Source organism: Zonotrichia leucophrys, chromosome Z, assembly GCF_028769735.1.
Source record: "Zonotrichia leucophrys gambelii isolate GWCS_2022_RI chromosome Z, RI_Zleu_2.0, whole genome shotgun sequence".
NCBI lineage: Eukaryota > Metazoa > Chordata > Aves > Passeriformes > Passerellidae > Zonotrichia > Zonotrichia leucophrys.
Genome location: NC_088200.1, coordinates 68,557,534 through 68,584,737, shown reverse-complemented (window position 1 = coordinate 68,584,737; position 27,204 = coordinate 68,557,534). Strand labels below are relative to the sequence as shown.

The following is a 27,204-nucleotide window of genomic DNA, read 5'->3' as shown; positions in this document are numbered from 1 at the left end:
TTCACTCTTGGATCAGCTCTCCCTTGACCACACATCATCAGCTTTTATTTTCAGTCGACATAAATGACAACTAAATAGGCAATTCATGAGATTCAAGTGGAACCCAATCTGCCTGAAAAAACTGAATAAGCAGCTTTATGCTGTTTGAGATTTTAAACAGACAGACAAATGGACTACCTACTCAAAGTTCTCCCTGCAAGCATAGGGGAGTTTGTATTCCAAATGTCTGCAAATCCTGAAAATGTCTTATTCACAGTCTTGCTGTATTTCTATTACCCAGATCCTTGAGCTCCAGGAGTGGCCAGAGAGTACCAGAAATGAGTAAAGGATAAGGAACTGGGTGAGGCAAAACTGCCAGCTTCAAAAAAAGCAGCTTAGCATGGAAACTCCCAAATGAACAGAACTACGTAACACAGCATTGTTTTTAAGATTAGTTGCTTGAGCCTGAAGCCTGACTGGTGTCCATCATGGCCTTGGTCAGCCTGCTATTCTCACATGGCAATGCTACCAACTGATCAAGGATGACAGTCTCAGGCCTCTATAGTACAAATATCTTTTAAAAAAATCTATAACACAGGTTCTACCACTCACTTATATCTGTCAGCATGGTGAGATGCTTTGCTGCTGCTTTTTTTACTTACAATTCATACTCCCTTTTCCTCATCCATTCTTTCTATCTTCTCTACTAACTTCTACTACTCCTGAATCTCTAGCATCTGAACCCATTCCACCCAGCTGCTTTCTGTTGGCAGAGACCTCAGGCATCCCAATATGCTAATCCTGCTGACAGCTGTGTGTGGGAATGCTGAGCTAACTTCACCTCTCCAGGATACTTCCAGAGAACAGCAGCACAGCTGCGAGGAGACTCGCCCATGTAACACATGACACTGACAGTAGCAATTTAGGGTGTTTTCCTACTAGCTGATACAGTTTCATCATGTCTATCCTTCGCCCTATGTCCTTATGCCTCCTTCATATAATGAAAAGCTACAGATGATTTGTCCTTTTATTTCTGATAATTACAGCTCCACACAGCAGGTGCTTTGAAGAACCTTCCCTTCCCTTCCCTTCCCTTCCCTTCCCTTCCCTTCCCTTCCCTTCCCTTCCCTTCCCTTCCCTTCCCTTCCCTTCCCTTCCCTTCCCTTCCCTTCCCTTCCCTTCCCTTCCCTTCCCTTCCCTTCCCTTCCCTTCCCTTCCCTTCCCTTCCCTTCCCTTCCCTTCCCTCAAGGAAATTAAAGCACTCTTCACATTTTCATGAGTGAGTCAGTACTCATAAATGCTTTGTAAAAAGAGCACAAAAGTCAGGAACAAACAACAACAACAAATTAGATTAAGAGCACTTAGAATCACTGTAGTGATTCTCACTACAACTGTTGGGAGTAGATCCACATAAAAAAAGAGCCTGGATTTGCAAACCTCAGGGCAAAGCAGAGTAACTGTGTGACATTGTGACCACTGAAATGGAAAAAAACCCCACAAACCCAAACCTCATATATTTGGTACTACCATCAAGCCTATTAAAACAATAGCTAAAAGAAAAGAAGTTGTCTCTAGTTTCCAAATAAAGAACAGTTGTCATAGGGATTATTTTCAAAGCCAAGACCTGCATTTACAGTGCAATCACACATTGCATCTAAGCTACTTAACATAAACATTAGTTGTGTTTAAGGGAAAGTGCTATGAAATACATAAACCAAGGCAGTGGACTAAGTCCCATTCTAATGTAGTTCAGAAACACATTAGTCATCAATAAATTTTAAAAGCTAGAGGAACTTCACCTCTTCTGATCTGAATGGTTTATGGGAAAACGAAAGTTTGTGGCAGGCCTATGTCAAGTTCCTTGTATTGCATAAAATTCTTTGAACTTCAAAGTTTCTTGTTTGGCATTAACCTTCATCGGGACCTGAAAAATTCAGACTCCCTGTGTAAGTTACCACATTGCTGCGCCACATTAATGGGAATTTTTCAAGAGAAAAAAGATTAAATACATTATTAATCTCAAATAACAACTTCTATTCCCCTCAAGTATAGTTTGAGTAAGAAGCATTGAACAAAAATAATGAGAGAGAGAAGTTGTAATAGGCCAGAGTTTGGAACGTGAACCTCAAGGAACAACTGCTGTCTTTGACAACCCCAGTACTGAATCAGACACAAACACTTCTCAGGCATACACAAGAGAGACCAAAATTTCAGAACTATATGGTGGCTACTGTCTTCAATTCCCTGCAATCACACAAATCCTTCTACAAAGCTTCCTCAGGACACACATGCTACTTGATCTGCCTGGTAACTGCTCTAGAAGTTCAGAAACCACAGTAAGTTGGACACACCAGTCTGCCAGTCCACAAATTGCAGATCAGTTATGTAGGAATAAAAAAGACTTGTTGAATAATCTAAGATGTTAGATCTTCATTTGTTTGCAAAACTGGAGTCAAAGCATATTTCCCAAGGGTTTAATGTGATTCAGCACTGGTGCAACATTCCTTCTGGGAATGGAGCATACATATTAGATCACCATGTTACCTTAAAAGCCTTGTTGGTCCAGTTTCACTTGTGTTATACAAAAAGGAATCATTTTGCAACAGCAGTTAGATTGCTGCATTACTGCAAATGATCAACCTAAGAAGTTGGGGAATAATTTCACCCTAAATGTTCACAACCATGCTTGGTACAACCCAAGAGAAAATATCCATCATAAATAAAATTACGTTCTGTATCTTTTGGTTCTGTTTGATTAATTGGGTAGCTGTTGGCAGACTGACAGGATTTGACAAAGGAATCAAAGTAGTGTGAACAGTCCTAATGCTAAGAGATAGTTATTTAAGGTATTCTTACTCTCTTCCATGAGTCTATTCAGGTAAAGAACTGTGTCACTTTTACAGAAATTTAAAGTCAAAGGGAGAGACTCCAAACATTTAAGGATCCCAGATAAAGAGGACAGACTTTGGCAGGTTTTTAAAAGCACAGAATATGGAGCAGGATGAAGAGATTTATCTAGGCATTAGCCAAAAGACATACCAGCAACATGCTTCAAGCAGAGATGACTACAAGAGGGTAAGATGGAATGCACCAATGATTGGAAGGACATTGTTCAGCATGCTGCAGGTCACAGGTCTTCTCCTAAGCACATATTTCCTTGACATATCATGTGCTAGCAAAGCAATCATCTCCAGCTACCTTTTACTAGGACTTAAGTCTTGAAGTTTTCTTTCAGAAGAGATTCCCATCATTCTACTAGATATTTTTTCTATGCTACACCAGTCTGAACAAACCTTTTTGGCATAGGTAATCAGATTCTGGAGTGCTTTATCTGATGAGCTTGCATTCATACTGTACACAGTTCAATTACTTCACACCTGGACTGAAGCAAACACCTTGCAACTGTAAACTCTCCTGCTGTCCTCTCCATCCCGGAAAAACTAGCAATAGTGCTCAAGCTGAGGATTTAGGTGTTGTCTGTACAGTCTGGTCACTCAGATGCAAAATGCCTCCTGTAGCTCTACAGCCATGCTCATGTTATGTGGCACACAGCACTGTTTATGCAGGATAACACATCTCTCAGAAACAATTTTTCAGAATGTTGTGATTTAATCTACTTGAAGACCACATACTGGTCTTACCATGCAAATGGACAACCAAACATTCACTATCACTAAGACTTCCAAACTATCAAAACAGGCAGAAAACAAGCTACAGCTACTCTAAACACAAAGGGGCAGAAAGCTGCTGAACAACTGCTATAATAGATACTAGATTGATAATGTATGGATTTGGAATTTGTACAATTCTATATACTTAGTACACAGCTTGTACTTAAGGCTGAAATTGGAAGGTAAGAAAGCAGCTGATTGTGAAATGCACAATTCTGTACATCTTTTGTATAGTTAATCTACAGCCAGCACATGTATTTATGCCAAATACAGAGAGCAGCAAAGCGTTAATGATGGCGCGGAGATGCGACACCCTGCATGACAGAGAAGGTCAGTTTGCCAATATGAATAGGTATGAACCAGACTGAGATTTAACTTCCTCTGGTTGTTCAGGGATCAGGCTAATTCTCTTCTCACGAGATCAAACACGGCATAATGGAGGCAGAGTTACACAGTTGCACATTAACCGTGTGAAACATGCATATGGATGGGCACAGTTGCACATACACCACGTGCTTCTCTAGGCATTTCTAGGATGAAACACACATGTAGGCACAGCTGGAACCTTGATGCCAGATGGCACCAAAAGAGAAATGAACCAAAACCTAAACCAATTGTTTAAACCAATTCCTCAAAATCTGAAAATAATTTTATGTATCAGGCTAATTAATTGCAGAAATGCTTACTGTGTTCTATAACTAATCTATCTCTTAGAAAAAAATTACTCACTTGTGAATAGTTTCATATGTTTGTGGTGCAGTGCTTTATTAAAAAAATAAATGAAATTTTGGAGTTAGTACTGAACAGAAAGCCCTCCAACACTGTTAAGGACAGAGAAAGCCAGGTTTTTCTACTCAACTGAATAGACATTTCACATAATAACTAGATCAAGTTTCACACTGCCTTACCACTTGCACATCAGCAAGATCACTGTGACACCGCAGACGTCATTAGCAAGTATGTAAATTCTCTGCTCTAAATACCATCTATTATTAACTGTCTGTATTCCCTGTCTAATCAAAACCAGACTGCTATCAAGTTCCATAGCAAAAAAAAAAAAAAACAAAAAAACAACCACAGAAGAATTCCCTGTGCTCTGAAACCAGAGACACTATAACAAGATATTTTACTAAGTTAACACTAGAACAGGAACACAAGCCATTTAGCTCTCTTGTCTTCTCAAGAGTTTCCGTTTCATATATCCACTTCAAAAAGCAAAAGCCCTTTCATATGTATCTTCACTCAACTCCACAAGATTCCCATCAAGCAGCTTCCATGGGAGTTTCAGTAGGATGACCAACAACTATTTATCTGAACATAGGCATAGTCAAATCTAGCACACAACAGAAATCTTGGACAAACACATTTCTGAGGGAGAAAAAAAAGAAAATGAAGGAAAATACACTAATTTATCCCTACTTTAGATAGGAGTATGCGTTTTTCTCATTCTTCAACCTGCTTGCATCCTTTAGAAGAAAATGTTTTCATATCTCCTTAGTTCTAGTCTACCTAATCTTCTAACCCAAAGCAAGACAAAAATAGAATCACAATTCATACTGAAAAGGCAGTGTACAGTCTTAATTCACGTTTTTATCTTTAGCTTTCAGAAGTGGCAGGAGAAAGGGAAAAGAAAAAATTCCTGATGTATGACTTGTTCAGAGTGCAAAACAGATAAAAAAGGCACTTAAGTGCCAGGTCTACTAATTGTTCAATACCAAATTCAATGAGAAAGAAATTGTATATCGGTGCAGCATTTATGGATGTTCAATGCTACCATATAAACACCTATCAATCAGAGCTTTTCCTTAACTCAGCCAGAAACAACATATACCTATCTGAAAAAATAAAAGCATCTTTACAAATAAGGCCTGATCACCATAGAATAATCATAAAGGTTTGGCCTCATTGCCTGAAGCTGGTTTCTGGAAGACCTCCAGAGAAACATAGCTCAGCACACTGCAAGAATTGGATGCCAGCTTTCCAGCATTAATTGTGCTTTTGAAAAAAATCTAAGTAGCTACATCAGACTCAAATACTTAAAACCAGAACAAAACAAAAACCCCAAAACCACTAAAAAAACCCAAAAACCAAAATGAAAAAAAATAGATCAGACACCTGCAATTATATTAACAACTGTTATTAAGAATGTAGTTGGAAAGCAGCGGTTTGGGAATAAACTTAGCAACACTTTGATTCCATTCTCTGCCGTTTAAATGTGAAACTGCCATGAAACCCTTGACCAGCAGCTTCTCTTCTATGGTAGGTTTAGAAATAATGACTCACTATGCTGTAGAAAAAGTGTTTTAATCAATGTACATGAGAAAAAAAAATAAATTATTCTTCTAACAGGTTATATACAAAGAGAAGGAGGATTGAATTTTCTAATAAAGCAGTGTCTTTGAAAACTGGCATTGATAAAAGATAATCCAAAATCATTGAAAAGATTTTGCTGTTTAAAGAGTGTTAGATTCTTCTCCTAAATATCTTATATACATTTTCTGTGAGGTTCCCCAGCAAGAATAGTGCACAACAAAGCCAAATGAAAAACAATTAGATGAAAATGAAACTCTCATTGCCTCTATCTACTGTGCTTTACCAGGCTTTCCTAGTCTAAAACACATCTAATCAAGGAGACAAAATCAGAAATTTCAAGAAACACCCAAGTACATTTTTGATGCTTTCCACCGAGGACAAAAGTGAACCATTCACCAAGGATCTGGCAATGCTGAATTTCCCATTATTATCTTTTCAACCTATGACTACTCTTACAGACCCGCTCATGTGTTCATGGAAAAGACCAGAACAATGTGGATAATTGAATACAAAAGCTACTATTTCATACTAGGAAATACTAGCTCCCAACAATGGATCTAACCAACACCAGTCACAACAGTGCTTTTGACTGTGACACCAAATATAAGGAACCATTTTCCTTCCAGAGTCATGGAAAAAGGTAGTCTTATTAGGATCAGATGTGACACACGGTTGCCAGACATCTGCTAATGACAATTTTCTATTTTCACAATTTTTTTTCTATTTTTCTATGTCACCATGACACAGAGTCTGAATGCTCTGAAAGCTTACTTTTTCGGTCTGAGCCTTTCCAGTGGCAACAAGCTGTCCTCCATGGCAAAACACACCCACTCTCAGGCTGGCCATAGCATGTTTACATGTATTTTAAAATTTCTCAAAACCAAATAGGAATATATATAATCCTGTTATTTACTGGACTTTTGTAAGATAAACTTCCTTCCTGTTGAGAAAAAGGCTGAGCAAATCTAAACAGCTCTTCTTAAACTAGTATAGCATAGACGGCAGCTACAAAAGAACATCAACAGTCTTTTGTGCTCTGTCTTTCACAAACAGACTGAAGCTACAGTCAGAGGGCTAAACTGAGGCATGTGCAGGTCATGCCAGGGTACGTATGTATGTACAGAACTACTGTTTCATAGTCAGATAACTAGGTTTGCCTCTTCTATCCACAGAGGGTGAAGGCTTCAGTCTGCCTCTATGCTCTCTGTTCTGCTGAAATTGTCTGCTGCCTATCTGCAGCCTACATAGTATTTCCTGTCACTCTTTCTGGAGCTTATTAACCTTCCTAACCTTAGTGTGCTATTTTTCAAGGGCAGAGGTAAAGACAGTCAGTGCCAAGTAGAAGCTGAGTTAAAGTAACACAGGTCTGAAAAGATTCATTGTAAAGGATATACGTGGACTTGGCAGCAGCTATGTACAGAGCATTCAGATCATTAGATAAGCACATAATTTCTAACCACATGACTGCAATAGTTATGGAGATGGAAGTAAGTAAGACAGTACTGTGATGGGATGTTTATGCATCACCTGTTAAATACCAACAACAAATCCTGCTGCCCAAAGCTGTAGTTATTATGTTTTCTAACAAGCATTTCTCACAGATTGCATATAACTAGTAAATACATTAGCCACATGAGGCATCTGGATGGAAAGAAAAAACTCTTCAGATCCATACCATGCATTTACACACAGAAAAATTATTTTTAAAAATCTGCTTTTATAACTTAAGTATGCACATGGAGTGAACACCATAGGAATGGCAGGGAGAAGGGAGAAAATGGAAGTGATCAAAAAACATCATAATGAACAAATGAAGGTTCAAACCTAGACTGGAAAACTCTTGTCACACACATAAATTTAAATGTTTCACTTACAAGGCTCTCCTTCTTTGGAGATCATGTGTTACAACTTTTGCTATAAAAGTAAGGAAGAACTACTAGGGAAGAATTAAAAAATATGATACTTAGTATGCGTTAGTAGTTTCATCCCCTGAAAATACATACTTACACTTTCCCTCTTTGCAAAAAAAAAAAAAAAAACAAAAAACCAAAAAAACAAAAAAACGACACTTTTGCTGGAAAGGAGTTAAAGTTTTATTTCAGCTTTGATCTAGATTAAGTCGGTAATAAATAATTTCCCTTTTTTTCTCTGCACTTTATGTTTTTCTCAAGTAAGATACTTTAAGAAAAAGAAGTGAATTTTGATTAAGCACCAGCCATTCAATTAATTCTGTTTTAATTTATCAACTGATAAACAGTTATTAAGAAACATCTGTTACACCAGAATAATATGGTAGACAAACAAACCATAAAAATCACATTCTCCCTGCCCAGAAGTACCCAATTTGCTTGCAAGCATTTTCCACTGCTTGCAGTAGCATGTTTTCCCCAGTACCTTTTTTCCCCAGTACGCATTTTTGCTAAAAAGAAAAAAAAAATTGAAAACCTTCCACATATTTCAGATTTTTAAGTCCCAGTCCCTTAATTTCTTTAAGTTACACTCAGTAATTGGACATTACCTGATTTTGTAAATCATAAGGGGATAGAATGTCCCACTTAATGTTAGCAAAATCATGCCATATGGTAACCCATCACATTACACTTATACAGACAGATTGACGCATATGAGAACAAATATTACCAGTGGCACCAGAACGTGCTACATGGACTTCGTCAGAAGCAAGCATGGGTAAAAGCAGAGGGATGCTAACAAAGCATGAGAACTACTTGCTCTTACTCCTCTGCCATTCCTCCTTTATGTGCTACACTCTTATTTTCAGTGCTCAATTTTCAAACATCTGTTCCACCTACTGTCCCTGAAATAAGGCTGACAGCTTCTATGGGAGGTCCAGTGCCACCACAAAAAAACCACACCCCACTCAAAAAAGAAAAAAAAGAAAAAATCTCTAAATACAGTGCAAGGGTTAACTCCTTTTTGGTCCAAGGCCACATCAGGAGGTAATGGTTAGGGAGCTCCACTTGGAAAATTTTTTTCCATCCACAAATTTTTTATTTGCTTGGAAGCAGCTCCACATAATGACAAATTTTGGCACATCACTATTTTGGGTTTGCATAATAACAGTGCCCATCTTCCTCATAGTATTATCTTTGGGGTTACAACTCACAGAGCTCTATTAGAAACTTTGCAAATGTGTAAGTATCACTAAATATGCCAGAGCAGGCCATTTTCTGAATCAGTATGAAAGTACTTAACTCTTCTGAATCACTGTTGGATAAATATGAGCTCTGAAGTTTCTAATCTTGAAACATTTAAGAAAAACTAATCCAAGAAAACCCTGAAAAAAACACAAAAAACCCAAACAACCCAAAATACTTTTACAGTCTCAGTCCTTCAGATGCATCTATCCCCCAAGGAGCCTTTATGGCACCAGCAGCATAGTAAGCTATGAAGTTCCTCTCTAAATTTAACAACATTGTAAGCATACCTCCAGGAAGTACAGGTACATAAATGTCTTTACACATATGAATCTCTCTTCCCTCTGAGCTTTGGAAAACACCAAAAATTCCCAAAACCTCTATAATCCCATTAATATTTTTTGCAAATAGAGGTCATCATGAGCTCTGTTAGCTGCATATTATTCCTTGGAAGTACATAAGGGGAATGAAATTCCACCAAATCCACATACACATATGTACAACATCTTCTAATACCAAATCTTCAACAATTCAACTTCCAGTAATCTCACTTCTAGCTGAATTAAAGCCATCCTTCTGTTCTTGATCTGAACAATCTCCCCTGTAACTTCACGTTAGTCAAACCAAAGATACATGGTTTGTGAGATTAACTCCCAATCAAATGAACAAGAGTTTCTCAGACAAGCTTCTCAGTAAAATGGGGCTGGAAAAGAAATTCCAACTTTGTTTCCAAAGAGCAAATGCTTCACCAATTTTCTAGTTTAAGACAATCTTTTCAAGTTTTTTTTTTTTCTCTCCCAGTCTTTTCACCGTCAGGCTACTATTGCTGAACACTGTATCTTAAAGAGTAACAGACCGACTAGCTCTTCCCTGCACGACACCTACTGAACAGCAAAAACTGATAGCTAAAAAAAGCTAGAGAGTCATAGTGAGTAAGACTTCTCTGTTTATCACACTGGCTAAGACTGACCTTGCTTCTAAAACTGTTAACTGATGAAGGACTGAAAGACTAAACACCTGGGGGCAAAACAGATGGTCAGTTACCTGTGCATGTTCAATACCTCCCAGACTGAGCTCTCCATATACTACCTAGGACTCCTAGTTCTGTTTTCAAGAGAAAAATCAGATACAGATCTTGCATACCTGAAAAATTTCATTAGGTTCACTGGCATAATTCTATGCAGGGACCAGGATCCAAGGCTTGAAGTCAGAAGACTCTAGTGAAGGTCTGGGACTTATGTTTCATTTGTAGTGTGAAGTCACTGATGTGATTACACCATACAGGATAAAGGACACTTAGAAGACACTCTGATTCCCAGTGCTCTCTAACAAGCAAGTTATTTCTGGCAACAGATTTCACTACAATACCTACTTGAGGAATACACCTGCTTAGACATCATGCATACAACAGCTGGGGGAAAAACCCAAAAACCAACACAGACTTTTTCAGAATTTGTATCAAGAGAAAGAGCTAGCTGGTGGTAACTTGTTTGCCTTGCTCCTGCAAGCTATTTAAGATAAAATATTTGTGAAGAAAAGTTTTTCAGGAAGAGGAATCATCCCAGTATAGCAGAAAGTTAAATTTTATTAATTTCTTTAGAGGAGAAAGCTCCACATGTTTGAGTTTCTTGTTTCACAGATGCTTAACTTCTCAAAAACTGTCCTTGGGACTGCCAAGACCCATGTGAATTGGGAGCCTGGTATGGAAACAGACAGCTGCTTGATTTCAGCAACATTTTCACGTGATGGTCATTGCCATGGCTCACAAGCACCTAAACAACTTGGGACCTCTGCAGGAAGCAAGACACCAATGCAGGAGTGGACCTTTAACTCTGGACGTTCTCAGTCATCATCAGAGGCTGGGAAGGTCAGCAGGGCCAGGGGAGTTCTCCCACCCCTCTGAGCACTCTTACTTCCCTACTTTCCATCAGTTAGTCCAAGCAGACTGCCTTAACCATCCAGCAGGGCCTCCTCTTCCTCATGAAGAATACTTCCGACCTCTTCGCTTGCTCAGTTTTTACGGTACTTCTCAGGTTAGAAAGCAGAAACGTGAGTACGGGTATGGCCCCGCGGAGAACCACGCCAGCACCAGCAAGTGACCACCACCCTTCTCCTGAAAAAGGACATCCTCTGCTTTCTGGGACATCAGAATGAACTCCCATTTTAATGTCTCTTGCCCGTATCAGACTTTGTCAACTTTCGATAAAGTTCTGGGTTTTCCTGGCACCCAGAGGAAAGGATCACAGCTCCCCACAGGAGCCCGTGCACTTTAACATAAGCGACAAAGCACAACTACTGTATTTAAGTCCCACAGCGCAGAAGGATTTTTCAGGCTGTTGGGGGAAACTACTACAAGCAGTATTTGCACTCTTTGCTCCTAAAACTGCAGCTTCGGAGTTCAACGCTGAACTCGAGCGCAGGTCTTGCCCGAGCGGGGGTGGGCGTTCGCGCTCACTTCAGCCTGGAGGCGGAGCCCCCTCGGTGTCTCTTCCCCGGGCACTTCCAGGCCGACGCCCCAGCAGCGCGGCCCCAGCGCTCGGGGCTCCCCCGCCGCCCCGCCCGCAACTCCCGCGGCCCCGGCGCTGCCCGGCGGGCGGCCCGGGCACAGCCCCGCGCGGAGCCCCCCTCCCGGCGGGGCACTACTCACAGCCGCGGAGCGCCCCTATTCTCCCGCCGCCCGGCGGCCCGCGCTGCCCTCGGCTCCTCCGCATCGCACCGCGGCTCGGTCATGAGCACCATCAGCACGGGCAGCAGGACTCACCCCGCCGCCACAAGGCACTCGGCCACCGGCGGGCCGGGCCCGCTCCGCCCTCGCCGCCCCGCCCCGGGGCGGACCCGTCGCCGCTCGCGCCTGCAGGAGCTGGAGCCGCCACAAACCGGTTGGGCCCGCCCGGTCGGGCCGGCGCCGCCCGCGCCGCGGAGCTTGTGAGGGATGCGGTGCCTCGCTCCCCGTGAGGCCGATCCCTTACGAGCTTTAAATTATTCAGTCGGGACGCTGTCGCGTGAGACACCGGCTCCCGCCGGCTCCAACAAAAGCCGTCCTTAATGTTTTATAGGGGGGTACAGGAGATACGCTGTTTGACACAGACGCAGTCCGGGGGGAAGGTGGCGGTGGCCACGGCCCTGCTTTCTGTCAGCGCGCTTCCTCGGTGAGTCGTGGAAGTAGCCAGTAGTCCAAATACTGGCCTGAGGACTGTTCTACTAAGGTGAACTTATGAAATGATTAGCTGGTATTTCCATCTGCGGCTTTACACCTTAACCAGACAAGTAGGCAGTTATGCTTCCTTACTCAAGAGCAGCACCCCATGCTGCTTTGCACAGAAAAATCACAAACCCACAGAACAGGTGATGTTGGAAGGGACCAGTGGGTCCAGCATTCTGGTTCAGGCAAGAGTATACGAGAATGTGTGGCACAGGATTGTGTCCACATAGTTCTTGAATATGTCCAGCAAGGGTGACTCCACAACCTCTTTGGGCAACCTGTTCCAGTGTGTGGTCACCTGCAGAGTAAAAAAATTATTCCTCATGTTCAGGTGGAATTTCCTTTGCATTAGTTTCTGGCCATTGCCTTTCCTGTTGCTGGGCACCAGTGAAAAGAGCCTGGCTCTGTCTCCTTGGCATTGATGAGGTCCTCACTCAGTCATACTTTCTTCAGGCTAAGGTGCCTTTACTCAGGCGAGAGGACTGGAGCTAAGCTCTGGACTCATGATCAATTTAGTTCTTTCTGCTGGACATCTTCAGGAGTTTCTAGTCTTGTATTTAGGAGCCTTGTACTGGACAGACTACTCCAGGTAACACCTCACCAGGGCCAAATAGAGGAGGACGAGGATCACATCGTCCAACCTGCTGGCACTGCTCCTCTTAATGAAACCCACAATTTCATCAGCCTGCTTGGCTGCAAGGACTCACTGCTGGCTCTGGAGAGCTTGTTGTCCACCAGGACTCCCAGGTCCTTCTCTGCAGAGCTGCTTTCCAGAAGGTTTGCCCTCCAACCTGTGCTGCTGCACTGGATTATTTTTCTCCAGGTGCAGGACCCTGCACTTGCCTTGGCTGAATTTCAGCAGGTTCCTCTGTGCCCATCTCTCCAGGCTGCTGAGGTCCCTCTGAAGGGCTGCACAGCCCTCTGGGCTATCGGCCACTGCTCCCAGCTTTGTGCTGTCAGTGAAATTGCTGAGGAAGCCTCTGCCCTTCATCTAAGTCATTGATGGATAAATTAAAAAAGACTGGGCCCAGTATCGAACCTTGGGAGATACCACCACTGACAAGCCTCCAACTAGAGCTTGTGCCACTGATTATGACTCTGGGATCTGCCGTTCAGCCAGTTCTCAATTCACCTCTCCATCCTCCTCTTCAGTCCACTCTTCCTGGGTTTGCTTGTTAGAGACAGTGTCACAAGCCTTGAAGATCCACTGCTCTCTCCTTGTCCATCCATGCAGCTGTTTCATCGTGGAAGGCAATGAGGTTGGTCAAGCATGATTTGCCTTTAATGAATCCGTGCTGACTACTCCTGATCACCTTCTTGTCCTCCCTGTGATAGAAGTGGCCTCCAGAATGAGGTGCTCCATCACCTTTCCAGGGACTGAGGTGAGGTTGACTGGCTGATAGTGCCCTGCATCCTCTTCCTTGCCCTGTTTGAAGACCGGGGTGACATTTGCTTTCTTCAGTCCTCAGGCACTAGTCCTGATCACCATGACCTTTCAAAGGTAAGGAAGCAGAGCTATGATGTCCGTCAGCTGTCTCAGCACTCCCTTGTGCATCCTACTGGGGCCCGTGGACTTGTAGATGTCAAGTTTCCTTGGGCCTGTGCTGGCAGAGCTGTGGGACAAGTTGAGTGCCCTCAGGAAGGCTAGATTTAAGGCAGCACTTGCCATGGTGGGCACTAACTGTGAAAAATGTCTTTACTACTTAGTTAAGTAAGTTAGGTTTCAGTTTGATGAATTATGTTTTAATAAAGCTTAAATGGACTCTGTGGTTTAAAGTATGCAATCAAAGGAGAGAAAATCCTGGCATGAGAGTTCAAAGTAACTTGTCTAGGCAAAGGTCTATTTTCATGTTTTAATAAAATTATGAATAGAATAACTTCCTAAGAGCTGACTATTCACATGAGCTAAAGGGAGAATATGTGCAGTAGAGTGGTTTCTTTTAGTGAATATCTGTGTAGGAGATAGATACTAATGTACATTTCAGATTGAAAAGTGTATGAAGCAAATTAATCACCTTTGGATATTTAGTCTTTAGGGCACACAAGAAAAAAGTTTTAGGTATAGTTGCAATACTTTCAGGAAATCAGTGATAAAAAGGAGATGTTAATGGTGAAATGCCTCAAGACTGCCATAGCTGCTTGGGCACACAGATCCTGCAAAAAATGTGAGATTGCTGTATGATTTTTTGCTAGACCGTGTGGGTTTAATTGGCTCCAGTACAGGAAAATTTAAAGACTATATGCTAAGATGTATAGAATGGAAGACATTTAAAATGACTGTATTTCTGGGAGACACCATTAACTACTGTTCACATAGTATTTAATATAAATGTCAAGGCACATGTGGAAAAGAAATGAGATTTAATTTACAAGGGAGATTATTCAGCCTGTTAGGCCCTGTGAAACATTGATTGCTGCTATTATTCCTTGTGGAACCCCTGAGTGCACTTGGCACTGCTTTGCAGAGCCTCTCCCACCTCCTAACACCAGATACAACCTGTGGCAATATAACAGCATTTTGTTTATCCAACCATAACAGAATAGGAGCCATTTCAGCTGCCTGGACTATGAGTAAAGCTGGCACTGAAATGGCTGGGGAAGGCATCATGTGTCTCTTCAGGCCCTTTTCTTGGGTGCAGAAACCTGTGTGAGGTTTTAGGTACCCTGGGGATTGTGTAAATGTGCACTAACAAGGCATACGCAGGATGATTGGAATCAGTAGGAAAAGTGACTGCCTATCCCTGATCTTGTTTTTGGAGGCTTTTCATTGCACTAAAAATGTAATTGCTAATTTAGTCCTAATTTTGAGGCAGACTTGTGGTTGAATAATTCCTGTGTAACTATATGCAGTTCAGCAGAAGTGCTGTTTTTAGTAGGTGAGAATGTGACTTCTAGATATTTGAATAAATAAAATTTGTTTTCTTTTGAGTGCTTAGATTTTCAGTCTGTCAGCTGTAACCACCTCTTTAGGAGATAAACACTGCCACTGACTGTTCTGTTCATTCATTGCCAGAGGTTCCTGTCTTCACCTCAGTGGTACAAGAACTAGAAAGGAGTTGCTTGGTCCTGGAGCTCAGTCTCTCTTTTAGTTTCATCTGACTCAATTCTCAAGGTGTGCACAGCTCTCTGATTTAAATAAATCTGTTTTAGTCATTTAGTGCAGAAGAAACTTACATTAAAATAAATTGATGCCTAAAGCCTTGATACTAAAAAAAGGAATCCTTGCTTAGTTATTTCTTCCATATAATGATATCTTAAGTCTTGTCAGAGACTTGGTTCTGGCAGATTGGTGATAAATGTGTCCTTAGTCCAGTTTGCTCTTATCTGATAATGACAGTGAAAGTAATAAGCAATGAACCAGGACTATAGCTTGTGGGTTTTTTTTAGGATTTGAAAAAGAAACTCTGTGACCAAGCTCTGTCAAACTGTATATGGTGCAGCAACTTCACAGTGAGAGGGGACTCTCCTGAGTGATAAAAGCTCTGAATACCAGGATTCTCAGGAATATTCAGGGAGCAGTGCCTTACATTAAACAAGCAAATGTGGGACTGCTCATGTGAGTGGAACATACTTGAAAACCATATGTTTTTATTATGATCAAGTTATACATAAAAAGGAAAAGCACAGAGGACCTTTTACTGTAATGTGATAATTGCTCATATATACAGATACAGTAAAGCAAGTATTTGAAGATCAAGCTGTCAACAACAGACTCCTTGTGAGAAAATCTGGGCTGTGTTTTTCTCTAACTGGTGAAGGGCAGATTGGGGAGAGAAACAGAAAGTTGTGTACTATAAAGTTACTAATTACTTTTTAATGTCTGCAGTACTAGTGATGCTGTATAGACCAAAATTCACATGTTCCTACTCTGAAGAGTATATTAAATCTTAGAGGGGATTCAGGGTTTTCAGTAATTAGAACCTTCAACATTATGTGTAAGATGACAAAAGATGAAAAATTAGGGATGGAACAATAGGGAAAACTTTCAATGCAAAATAAAAAGATTTATGATACATATGAAATCAGAGAAAAGCAGAGACTCACTGAGTCATTGAATTAATTTCCTGTCCTGAGTTAAGGCCTGCTATTCTTGTGTCATTCCTGGCAAGATTCCTGTCTCTGTTGTTCTTAAAAGTCCTAAGTGTGCCCAGGCCACCAATTCCAGTGTTTGCTATCATCCAGGGGATGTCCTCAATCCACAACATGATCTTGAATCCTTGTTCGTGAAATCTAAATCTAAAGCAATTACTTCTTTATTTATTAAATATGAAGAACAGTGAAAACCTGTCTATTTTTCCTATCATTTTCATTTTATCTGTAGTGTCAGATAAAACATATAAATTGTGGCTTTGGACTTCTTTATTTTTCTTTTTGTTTTTTCTTCTATGAACTGTCTCTTGTAGGTTTAGGTGTTTTCTGAAGCATGATCCCTCATACTCAACACCAGTAGTTCTATGAAGGTTATATAAAGAGGAGTTTAAAAGATTACTTCATCTTTCCTATACATGGTATCACTGGTCATATTTTGTGGTAAAGTCTTAGTGTTTCACAACAGGTGAGACTGGCTCAGGTTTAGTATTCAAGCAGTATGACCTAATGAAGCTTTTATAAACGTTAGCTGAGATGCTCTCCTTAGTACATCAGCAGCAGATTGTAAGACTTGATTAAGTATGGCCATCTTGACCATCTACATATCCTTTGTGCATTTTGCTCTTTTTTTTTTTTCCAATCTGTTTTCTCAATTTATCAGAATAGTTATGAATCATATCTTGAAGGACATGAAGCAAGGAACAGTAAAAGTGCCTAAGGAGACACACTGGAGAGGTCAGTATAAAAAGCAGTGAAACTGCTACAATGGCTAGGACATTGCTGTTGAATGATGAAAAAGACAATCTACCTGGAAATAGCGTTAGAGGCTGTCTTAATCAATAAGGTTTATTTCAGTGCATTCATTGTGGCTGTTCATAAAGTATTTTTCAGTTTATCTGGCAAGTGTCAGCATGCCTGAATGTGAGGGAACTTCCTTGGAAAGAAACAAAGCAGAAAACTAGTAAAGTGGTAACAAGCATTCTGTGTGCTTTGAGCACATTTCTCTTCAGTAAAAAGAAAGTTCTTCTGTATGTCTTTGCAGGTGTAAAAATGTATTAAGAGCTACAGCATCAATAGTGCCTGAATACAAGTGCTTTTGCCTAATAGGTCATTGTATATGTCTTCAGTTTTCTTTATGATATTCTGCATTGGTAGGATTCTGTGAAGGCTATGCAAATGTTTTGGAAGCTTTTAAGTGTTGAAAGACCTGCTAAGTCCTTGTAGTTGAAGTGTGATAGTAAAGCAGTCTTATGTTGGATACTATAGAAATAGGAGCTCTGATAGTATGAGACACAAACGTTTGAAAAGATGTTGAAACAGGGAAAAATTCTAATTTCTAGAATACACACAGGGCATTGGAAGAAGTTGCCCAGAGTGGCTACACACTGTCTTTGGAGGGTACAAGACTCAGCTAGACAAAGCCATATCTGATCTGAGCTGGTATTTATGATACTCCTGACTCGATCAGGAATATTCAAAAACAGTGTTCAAGTTACTCAGAGTACCTGAAGTATGCTCAAAATAAGTGGAGCCAAGGTCCAAAATAGTCTGTGGAAGATAACTAGAGCCAGAACACAGTGAATGGTGTGATTTTATAATGAGTGAAAAGCAGTTTTGGCCACTTGAGCCTTGTTCCTTGCCTGGATTAAGAATTCAATAATTTATTTGCTTTTAGAAGTTTGAGATTACTTTATAGATACCCATATCAGGTAATATTTTTCTTCTGAGCTGTTTACTGAAAGTCTTATCTGACTATCTCTTCCTGGTTTTTGTTTAAAGTAGCCTGGATTACTGTATTGGTTGAACCGCCCTTTAGACAGGGCAGTGCATGGGGCAAATGAGGTAAGCTGGGCTGAAAGCTAATTGGAGAGTTTATCACAAATGGAGGAGCATGCCAGGGCTGTTCCTTGTGGCTCCATCTTGAAACAGTTGGGTGAACGAGACCATGCTACACTGGTGCTGTAACACCCAGCAGGACAAAGGAGAGAGACTGCCACCAAAACTTCTGGGGTATCAATAATATGGTATCAGCCCACCTCTCGGTGAGCATGTAACACATTGCACAGGTACTTGTCAGCACATTTACTGCCATTTTAGGACCAATTACCTTTCAAATAACCTGTGTAGAGTCACAGAAGACACCCTTCATGCTGTGAGCCTCACCACTGTGTCTTACTGTGCCATGGTGATCAAAAGAACAGTATGGGATGAAGGGTTAATGGAAAAACCCTCCAACACAACCGTTGAAATAAAGGAATCTCCAGCTCACTCCAAATTGTTCATGGCAACTTTCTTACATACTGGAAAAAGCTACCTTGTGATGTGTTAACAGTTTGGTTTTGCCAGCTATGAGAAAGCACTCAGACAGTTGGCATTTTGCTGAAAAACATGTCACTGTGTCCTCTTAGCTCATGATAAAAAAAAAAAAAAGCAGTTATGGCATATTTGCATATTTTCATGCAATATATTGGCCTGGATGCCTCATGAATGTCAGTGTTAACATACTAGAATACTGTGTGATGCCTAGATCTTGTAATTTAAAATGATTGTATGAAATCTCATGGCAGCAAAATCCGTGTTTTGTCCATTTATTATTTAAAAAAGATATTTCCATTTTAATAAAAGAGATATATATTGTCATTTAATATATTGTCCATCTGTGCTAAAAAAGATAAATGTAAGTATTGCTTGTTCTACTCTGATGGGTCACATTAGCTTTGTCATCCTTTGATTAAAAATGTCCAAGGAAATCCTGGATAATATGCAAGTGTGACATCTCTGTATAGAAATGACTTGGGCAAAAATTTCAGTCCAGCTACAGCTGTATGTTATTATTCATGAGATGCACAAAGATGATGTGTATCTAATAAATAAGGCGCATGCATGAATATAATTACTCAATCTGTATCTAATAAATAAGGCGCATGCATGAATATAATTACTCAATCTGTGTATCATAAATGAATACATGTGGGTCCTTTGGAACCACAATGCCCAAGTGCATGCAAACATTCATGATGTGTGTAAATATGGTGATCATTTTGTTGAGAAAATCCTTTAGTCATCTGGCAGTCTCTGAAGTGCAGCAGTATGGTACATTAAGTATGTAAAAAAATGAAAACAGATTTGTTTGAGGATAAATTGAATCTTCTACAAGAAAATAGAGTGCCCAGACTTTCCAGAAGATTAGGAAGGTTTGTCCTTACCTTTAGAAGAGGAATGTTAAAGTGAGGAACACAAGATAATGTGAAAGAATTAATCATACTCTCAGTTTTTTCACAGTCTTTACATCAGATGGGGCTGTGAATAATAAGCTAGTGGACTGTGCTTATATAGTTACTGTTCTGTTGTATTTAGAACTAGGACTTATATTACTCTGGGGAAAAAGAAACCAAAACAAGTGTAAATATGTCTTCATATTCAGGCCAGTAAGGGTGAGGGCCAGAGCCCAGATGCTAGCCATTGAGCAGCAAGGTAGTTGCCAGTGTTTCAGGTGCCCATAACTGAGCTATAAAAACAACGCACCTTTTAGAAGGTGGTGTGTGCCTACCTTTTTAACATCACTTCTTAAATAAAGAGATAAGCCTCAGTCTTACAGCAGTACACTGGAAGATTCTGAGGGATATAATTTCAATGCAGAATTTCCTTTAAAAAAGCTTCCATCAAAAAATCTTCATAGAGGAAATCTGGATGTAGGGTTCCTTTTTGAGTCCAAACAAAAACCTGTCTGTAACAAAACCATCTCTAAAGTTTCTGCTACTGGTTGTTACAGAGTTTTTCTGTTCTTTTGTTGTAAGCAAAAGATAGGTAAATATTAATGCCAGATCGCAGATGCAAAATGCGAGTGCTGTATTTACTGGATTTGTATATTGTAATGCACCAAATGAGCTTCCGTGTCAGGACTGGAGTCGAGAACCCTTTTGATTTCCATTTTGATGAGATAGTTAGAAAACAAAGCACTCCATGTTCTGTAATTTGAAAAACACTGTTCTGTAATTTAAAAATAATTGTTTTTAACTCTCACCTGATATCCGTGTTACTGACCAATTTTTTTTAAAGCGTTTAATATATAACTTGCAATGTGATTATTTCTAAGATTGATGTAAACATACAGAGCATTATGACATTCACAGAACTGCTGGTCTAAATTGCTGAAAAAGCTAATTTTCTTGTGTTCAATATGTTTGGTTTTTATTTCCTAGAGTCACTCAGGGGACTATTCAAAACCAAAAGCCTTAAGATTTTCCTAAATTTTAGGATAATTGGATACAGGGTATTGACTCATATTATAGGGATGGGCTCCAAATGGGAGCTTGAAGATCCCTGTTTTTTTAGCCCAAATTTTGTTCTATGTCAGAACAACTTTATACATTCATACTGATAAAATGCTGCAAAGATATGTGGCCAGTACTTTTATCAATACAAATTTTGTATCAATAATGTGTGGCTGACACCTCAGGTTTTATAGGGGCCTGAGTAAATATATGTATTGCAGTAAAAGATCTCTGTATTGTATAAGTGACCTGCCCCGATTCTAGTTATTGTAAATGGGCTGCAGCTGTGATGTCCGTAACGGGGCAGCAGCTGCAGCCCGAGGAGGTAGCTGGGATAAAAGGAGTGGGTTGGCTGGTCAGGGAGAGCCTTGGAGGAGCCCTGATGAAGAAGCAGCAACAGTGCTGTGAAGAGCTGTGTGTGAGAAACCACCCAGAAGGTATGGGACTCTAGAAATAAGATAATAACAATATGAATGCAACAAGCTTTAGCACAAGTTCCTTCTGAAATCAGTTTTGCTCTATGTCAGGAACAACATGCTGCCATGGCAATAAACTGTGAGCTCCCCTTTATGAAATGTTAATAACTCCCTGGTTTCTGCCAAATTCATGCTCATCCACATGCCAATTACAGTGAGGGGAAACCAGATGTATATAAAAACTTAAGCATATAGTCAGTTTTTCTCCTCGGGCATGAATAATTAGAATGAACAAGAAGGATCATTAAATTTTCTTTGTGGGTGAATCTTCATATATAGAAAATATGCTCCAAATAAATAAGACTGTATGAAAGGCGTACCTAAAAATGCAGAGCCTGCATTTACTTTTTCCAAAATAATTTTCCATGATTTTTCATGTGGCTTATTTTCAATATCATGACTGTGACAAACACATGAAAAGCAAGTTTGGTGTGAGCTCAGTCCATCTAGCTCATTATGTGCTATTGTGCATCCTCCTTATATGATTGCCTAGTATTTGCAGCCTGCTACTCTGTCTTTGCTATTGATAGAGGTATGGTTTCACAGCAAGGTTTTATAATCATATTATCCTTACTGAACCAGCAATTGAGTAAACTGGTTTTCTAGAAGGTCTGCTCCTACCACTCAATACCTGGCAGGCAGGTTGATTATTGAGAAATCTGGGGTAAAGGACCTGTTCTTTGTAAGGCCTGGTCACATTGCCCCCAGAGCATATATGGCAGCTTTTTGTGTACTGGTTATTTAATGGTAAATAAAAAAGAAGGTAGGTCTGTCTGCCCAGTGTTCTGGACAGGACACAGAAAGGAGGACAAAATTTATATTGTCCAAATTAGGAAGTGGGTAAAAATCACCAACTTGTGTTGTCGCCCTCTGAATGCTTCTGTATGTTATTTATGTCCCATGCAAAATGAGGTCAAGAGGCATATGAAAAGTCATGGGAATTTTTTTTCTTAAAAACAAGCTCAAAGTTCTAGATAAGAGTCTTTGAAATCTCTAATTAAACTATAAATTTCTGATTCTCTATTGTCTGTTCAAACTGTTGGACATTATCTCTCTGACATTTGAGTTGGAAGAAAGGATGATATGCAGATGTAATATTAAAAAGCCCTAATAATATTCCAAAAGAGAAAAATTAGGCCAACAGGCTCTTTTATAGTAGTGACCCAATTAGTGATAAGATCTGTCACCCCATATAAAGAATTTTTGCACAGCCACAAAGAAATGTAATTCATCCACACAAAGACTATGTAGAGGTTCCAGATCACTCTTCAGGTTTGTTTGGCACCATACAGGACTAGCCCTTGGCAAAGAGTTTTCAAGTAGATTAAGAACCAATAAATATCTAATGGTATTTTGAATAGTTTTTAAAGCTATTTTATTCATGGTGGGTTGACATAAGTACTGTGGGTATTTATTTGTGTTGCTCCTACAGTAGAGGAGGAAGGATAAGCACTAAGTGCCAGTAGCCCTCTAACATTACTTTCCCTCATTTTTTTGTGCTTTCTAAAATGTGCGTGATTTATCTAGAATTCAGCATTGTAATGAATTCCACCATAGAGGCAATTTGCAATTCAACAAGTCCACCCTTCCAAAGTAAGAAAACAGATTTTCCCCTAATTTTTTTTTTTTTTTTGCAATGTTCTATCAGGAAACCCTTTACCAGAATTCACTTAGTAAGTTTTCTACTTCCTTGAATATTTCTTGTGAATAAGGCGGCACTCATCTTGAAAATTAGTTTAATAAACATTATGAAGTCTCTTTAGGCCAAAACACAAATGAAAACATTTTGCTAAACTCCCTGATCTAACAAAGTTTACATTTGTTTTGTACAGAGTTCAAATATTATAGATATTTGGGTGTCCCTATAGAGGTCACTTTTAAAATTTGAGTTTTATTAGTATATAGTTTTATACACATTCAAAGCCTTATTTCAGTGTCAATAAATAAGGAATAAGAAAAAAATACCCTTCTGTCCTCCATCACAAGTTTCTCTTTTATAGTAGTGCTCCCCTTCCCAGGTGAAATCAGTAGCATATATGAAATTACCATCTCTGTGTGCATTTCCTTTTAGTATTAGGCTTCCTTGTCTAGGTATTTTTGTTAGTGTACTTGTCCCAGTGCCCTCCTCTGTTGCTGCCCTGTTCCCCCATCATTGAGCACATGCAAAATATTCAAATATATTGGGATTTACCTTATAAATACTGATCCAACGCTCTCTGTAGGACTGGCTGGGTCGTCATTACTTAATTTTCGGAAGCTGTTCTGACTTTCAGAAAGAAAAACTGAGTCCTCCAAGGAGCTTCCTTTTTTCAACATTTTAATGGAGCTAACTGCAGACTTAGGTAAGTTCAATACTGGAGCAATCCGTGAAACACACAGCCTTTCTCTGCTGTAGGAAGTGCTGTCTTGGTCTGACTCCAGCTCAAACTAGGTTTAAAAATCAGTTAATGAGTAACGTAGTGTTGTGATATCATAAGGGAGTTTTCTTTTTTATCTGCAGCACTTCAGCAGTTTACCTGAGAACAAAAATTATCAAATCTAGGTGAACTGTGTCTTTGAAATTTCATTATAAATAGCGATAACTTGTTTGGCTGAATTGAGGAGTGAAAAACATGAACTCTATTTCCAATGATGTTTTGTTTTCAGGTTTGTACCTAAAACTGAAACATGGTCTGTCATAAATTCTGCTTTGTGATCTATCTACCTATCTCTAAGTGTCCAAGTTTGAATAACAAATGTGTATATTTTTAAGAAATGACTATATCTACCTGTTGTGAAGATGCCAAAATTATTATATTGGACTTCTCCAGTGACGAGTTGGTCCACATGTGTGCAAGTGGCTGCTATAAAAGTCAAATCCTTGCAGTTTAATTTAAATACAGGTAATCGTTTAATTCTCATGCACAGGGACTCAACTGGACAAAATCAGTTTGTCTAACCTAAAACCAGTTTTTAAACCAAAACCAGTTTTTCCATAAATTGGCAAACATTAACTACAAACATACATGGTTTTCTGTTTGTTGAAGATTACTATAATGATTAGGTTAGGGAGTGAAATAATCAGAAATCTTTATATTGCAAATCCTCTTATAGTACTGATTTAACATCCAAAGTATTTAGAAATCCTCTTAAAATTCATCTTGGACCACCATGTAATGAAGATTTGTCTATGAGACCGACCAAAGATGTTTAATGTAATACACTCTTTCTGTTCTCAGCATCTATGAACAGCTTGTGAAACAGTACAAATCCATTTGGACTATCCACAGGTTTTATTGGTAGATGCAAAGACATCTAAGCAAACAAATGTATTTTTCTCTTTTTAAATTTCTTTGTTTCTGGTTTATTTGCATAACTAAATACCTAGATTTTTTTAGTATAAAATTTGCTTGTGATCAGTGTTAAGCAAATTGTAATGAAATCTACAAATGTGTGAAACAGTCACTATTGAAATACAGGATTAGCATAACAGCTAAGAAAGGTAAAGATGAAGCAGCTGCTTCCTTGGAAGCAAAAATTCCAAATAAATGTGAGAGGACTTTTAATAAAAAACCCAGAAAATAAATAAAGTATATGCTTTTCATCATATTTAAGTATTCCCCATGAAACCTGTACTTAAGGAGCTGTGTTTAAGCTACTTGGATTCTGAATTAATGCCTCCTTGAGTCATTATGCTGTACATGTTTGGTTTCGTGCTATCTAGGCCTTTTTGTTAGTCTGTACGCGATCCTGTGTGATCATAGGCTACAAACATGGAGCTGCCTAACTAGGCAAATTCTGTACTCTATTACTCTTCCATAAAACAAGTGATATAACCTTCAACAAATACAGAAGCTTTTTCCTTCTGTAATCACAAGAAGAATTTACTTTGGCTGTGTTGTATCCTATTCACTTAGGATAGGAAGTCTTTATCTTTTTCAAAGAAAGAAATATTCTTAGAACTATTTAGAAAACTTAAGTGACATAATGAGCTTGTAAATCATTAATATGACTTATTTTTCTTTGAAAGCAATCTATTTGTACAGTAAAATGTAATGAAACCCCTTCATTAAGAGTCAGAATGGCAACTGTGTTCTTTTTCTATGTTAAAAAGCAAGTACAGTGAGAGGGCAATTGAATTTTCCCCTAAATGAGTAATTGCAGGAACATTCTTAGCAAGAAAAAACTACAACACGATTCCTTTCCTCCAATTTTATGCATCTTTGCTGTTCTACAAAACAGTCAGATTTTGCAGTTTTGTACAGGGGACCGTGCCTGCTTCTAAACTACTGTTTTCCATCCTATATCACAATAGTAAGTGGTAAGTGTGTGTTTTCCAGCCTGCAATTATATGGCTACTTGCATATGTCTGTGCTGAAGTGCTTCTAGGTTTGCCATGCTAGTGCAGTGCTAACCAGGTCAGGGACTAGGCTGGGGAGTCAAATGCTCCTGCCTGCACAGCTGGTGTTACTGAGCTAGTTTAGGTCAGCTCAGGCCTACACAGCATCACAGAATCATGTAAATCAAGTCAATCCATAGACCTAACACTGCCAGTTCCACCTCAGGAGCTTTGTTGTAGTGGCAATCAGTGTTATGTATGGCCATGTGAAGAAAAACAGGTTTGTGTGACAGTGCCCTGAGACTCTCATGGCTCTTGCTTATTAAGAAGTCTTATCTGCCTTGAATGTTGCAGCAATAACTCCCTGGATTGATGAAAAGGAGCAGGCCTATGGGATGCATTTCTCGTGGGAACAGGAAGGTACAGTGGTGGTACTGCTGTCACCTATGCTCAAGAGATGGTTTTTCCTCATTAGTAGGCCCACACAACCTGAGTTTACTATTGATTTGTAGTGCATTGCACAGCTGTGATCTTGAGCTGTTTTGGAGATCATTTTAGGGCTGAAAATACTAGATGGTTAGTTGTAGTTGTAGTCAGAAGGGCTGACCTGATGGTGTCTGTATAAGTGGTAAGACTTGGATTCATGCAATTTTTATTTTGTGTGGATCTATGCTGTATTATAATCTTTGGAACTGCCCCATTTTGATGCAAGGATATGAAAACTGTGTAGTTTATAACCACTGGGCAAATTTAAAAGCAGTTGATCACTCCATGTCTTTCTGATATTCATAAATATTTTCAGGGGAGGTCTAGATACCTACAGAAATGTCAGCGATAGAGATGTGGGGCAGATACAGAACTTACTTTTTGTAGCTGCTCACTTCACATCCCTTAGCCGTAGTTAACAGACACCAGTATCTTTTCTCTTTCTGATGAGATGGATCAGGTGTGGGAAGAAGTTGATACTCCTGATGGTGTGGCTATCTGCTGTACGTGGACTTCTCCCCAGAGAATTGTTCTTCATGTTCTGAAGAAACTGGTAGCTCAGTAGCTTGTAAGCTTGAGTAAATTTGTTTTACTCTATCTCTTGCTGTCTCATACAATGAAAACAACTTTTCCCCTTTATTTCTTGAGTTCCTCTTCCTTTAATCTACTTTTCTTGAATTCCATATTCATATTTGGCCAAGCGTATCCTTATTTTTCTCAATTATCAAACTATGCCCTTTAATTCTGACCTTTGTCACTGACACTCTGTTATCGCTTATCTGCTAGACTATATCTTGTGGAGTCTAGGACTGTTGCAATTATTTCTGATAGGCAGGGAGGGTGAAAATGTGGCTAGTGTCCTTGAACCTCATACAATTTTATTTTCAGTCTGCAGCAGTTGTCATTAAAAGGTTAGAATTTATCTGGAAAATGTACACTTTTTTTGTCCCTTCTGACTACTGTGGGATTTTTTTTCCCCATCAAAATAAAATGAATTACTTCAGGTATGGTGGATTATTCTTGCTTTCTCAGTCCCTGGAGTATTTCTTCTGAAGATAGAGATATTCAGAAATATATTAACAATACCAATTGTGTTACACTCATTTTAAGTCCTTTTGTCTGACCTAAATGGTCTCCTGTTATGCGATAGGAAGAAAAAAGTGGTGAAATCTGGGCATTCAGAGCGAGAGATTTCATTTATGCTAGGGATGGCTTTGTGGCTTGTGACAGGTGACTGCTAA

General features: G+C 39.5%; 1 protein-coding gene across 4 annotated transcripts in view; it reads right to left on the bottom strand.

Moving 5' to 3' along the window:
* The window catches only part of GRAMD2B (GRAM domain containing 2B), a 42,376-nt gene extending 18,839 nt beyond the window's left edge, over positions 1-23,537 (bottom strand). For 3 of the 4 annotated variants that reach the window (XM_064736477.1, XM_064736474.1, XM_064736475.1), the window contains exon 1: positions 11,766-11,915. In XM_064736477.1, the coding sequence (XP_064592547.1) occupies positions 11,766-11,857 (92 nt within the window). In that variant the 5' untranslated portion in view covers positions 11,858-11,915. Of the gene's footprint in view, positions 1-11,765; positions 11,916-23,350 lie in introns of those variants that run through there. The other variant, XM_064736476.1, reaches the window with a different exon arrangement.
* Positions 23,538-27,204: the final 3,667 nt, after the last annotated feature.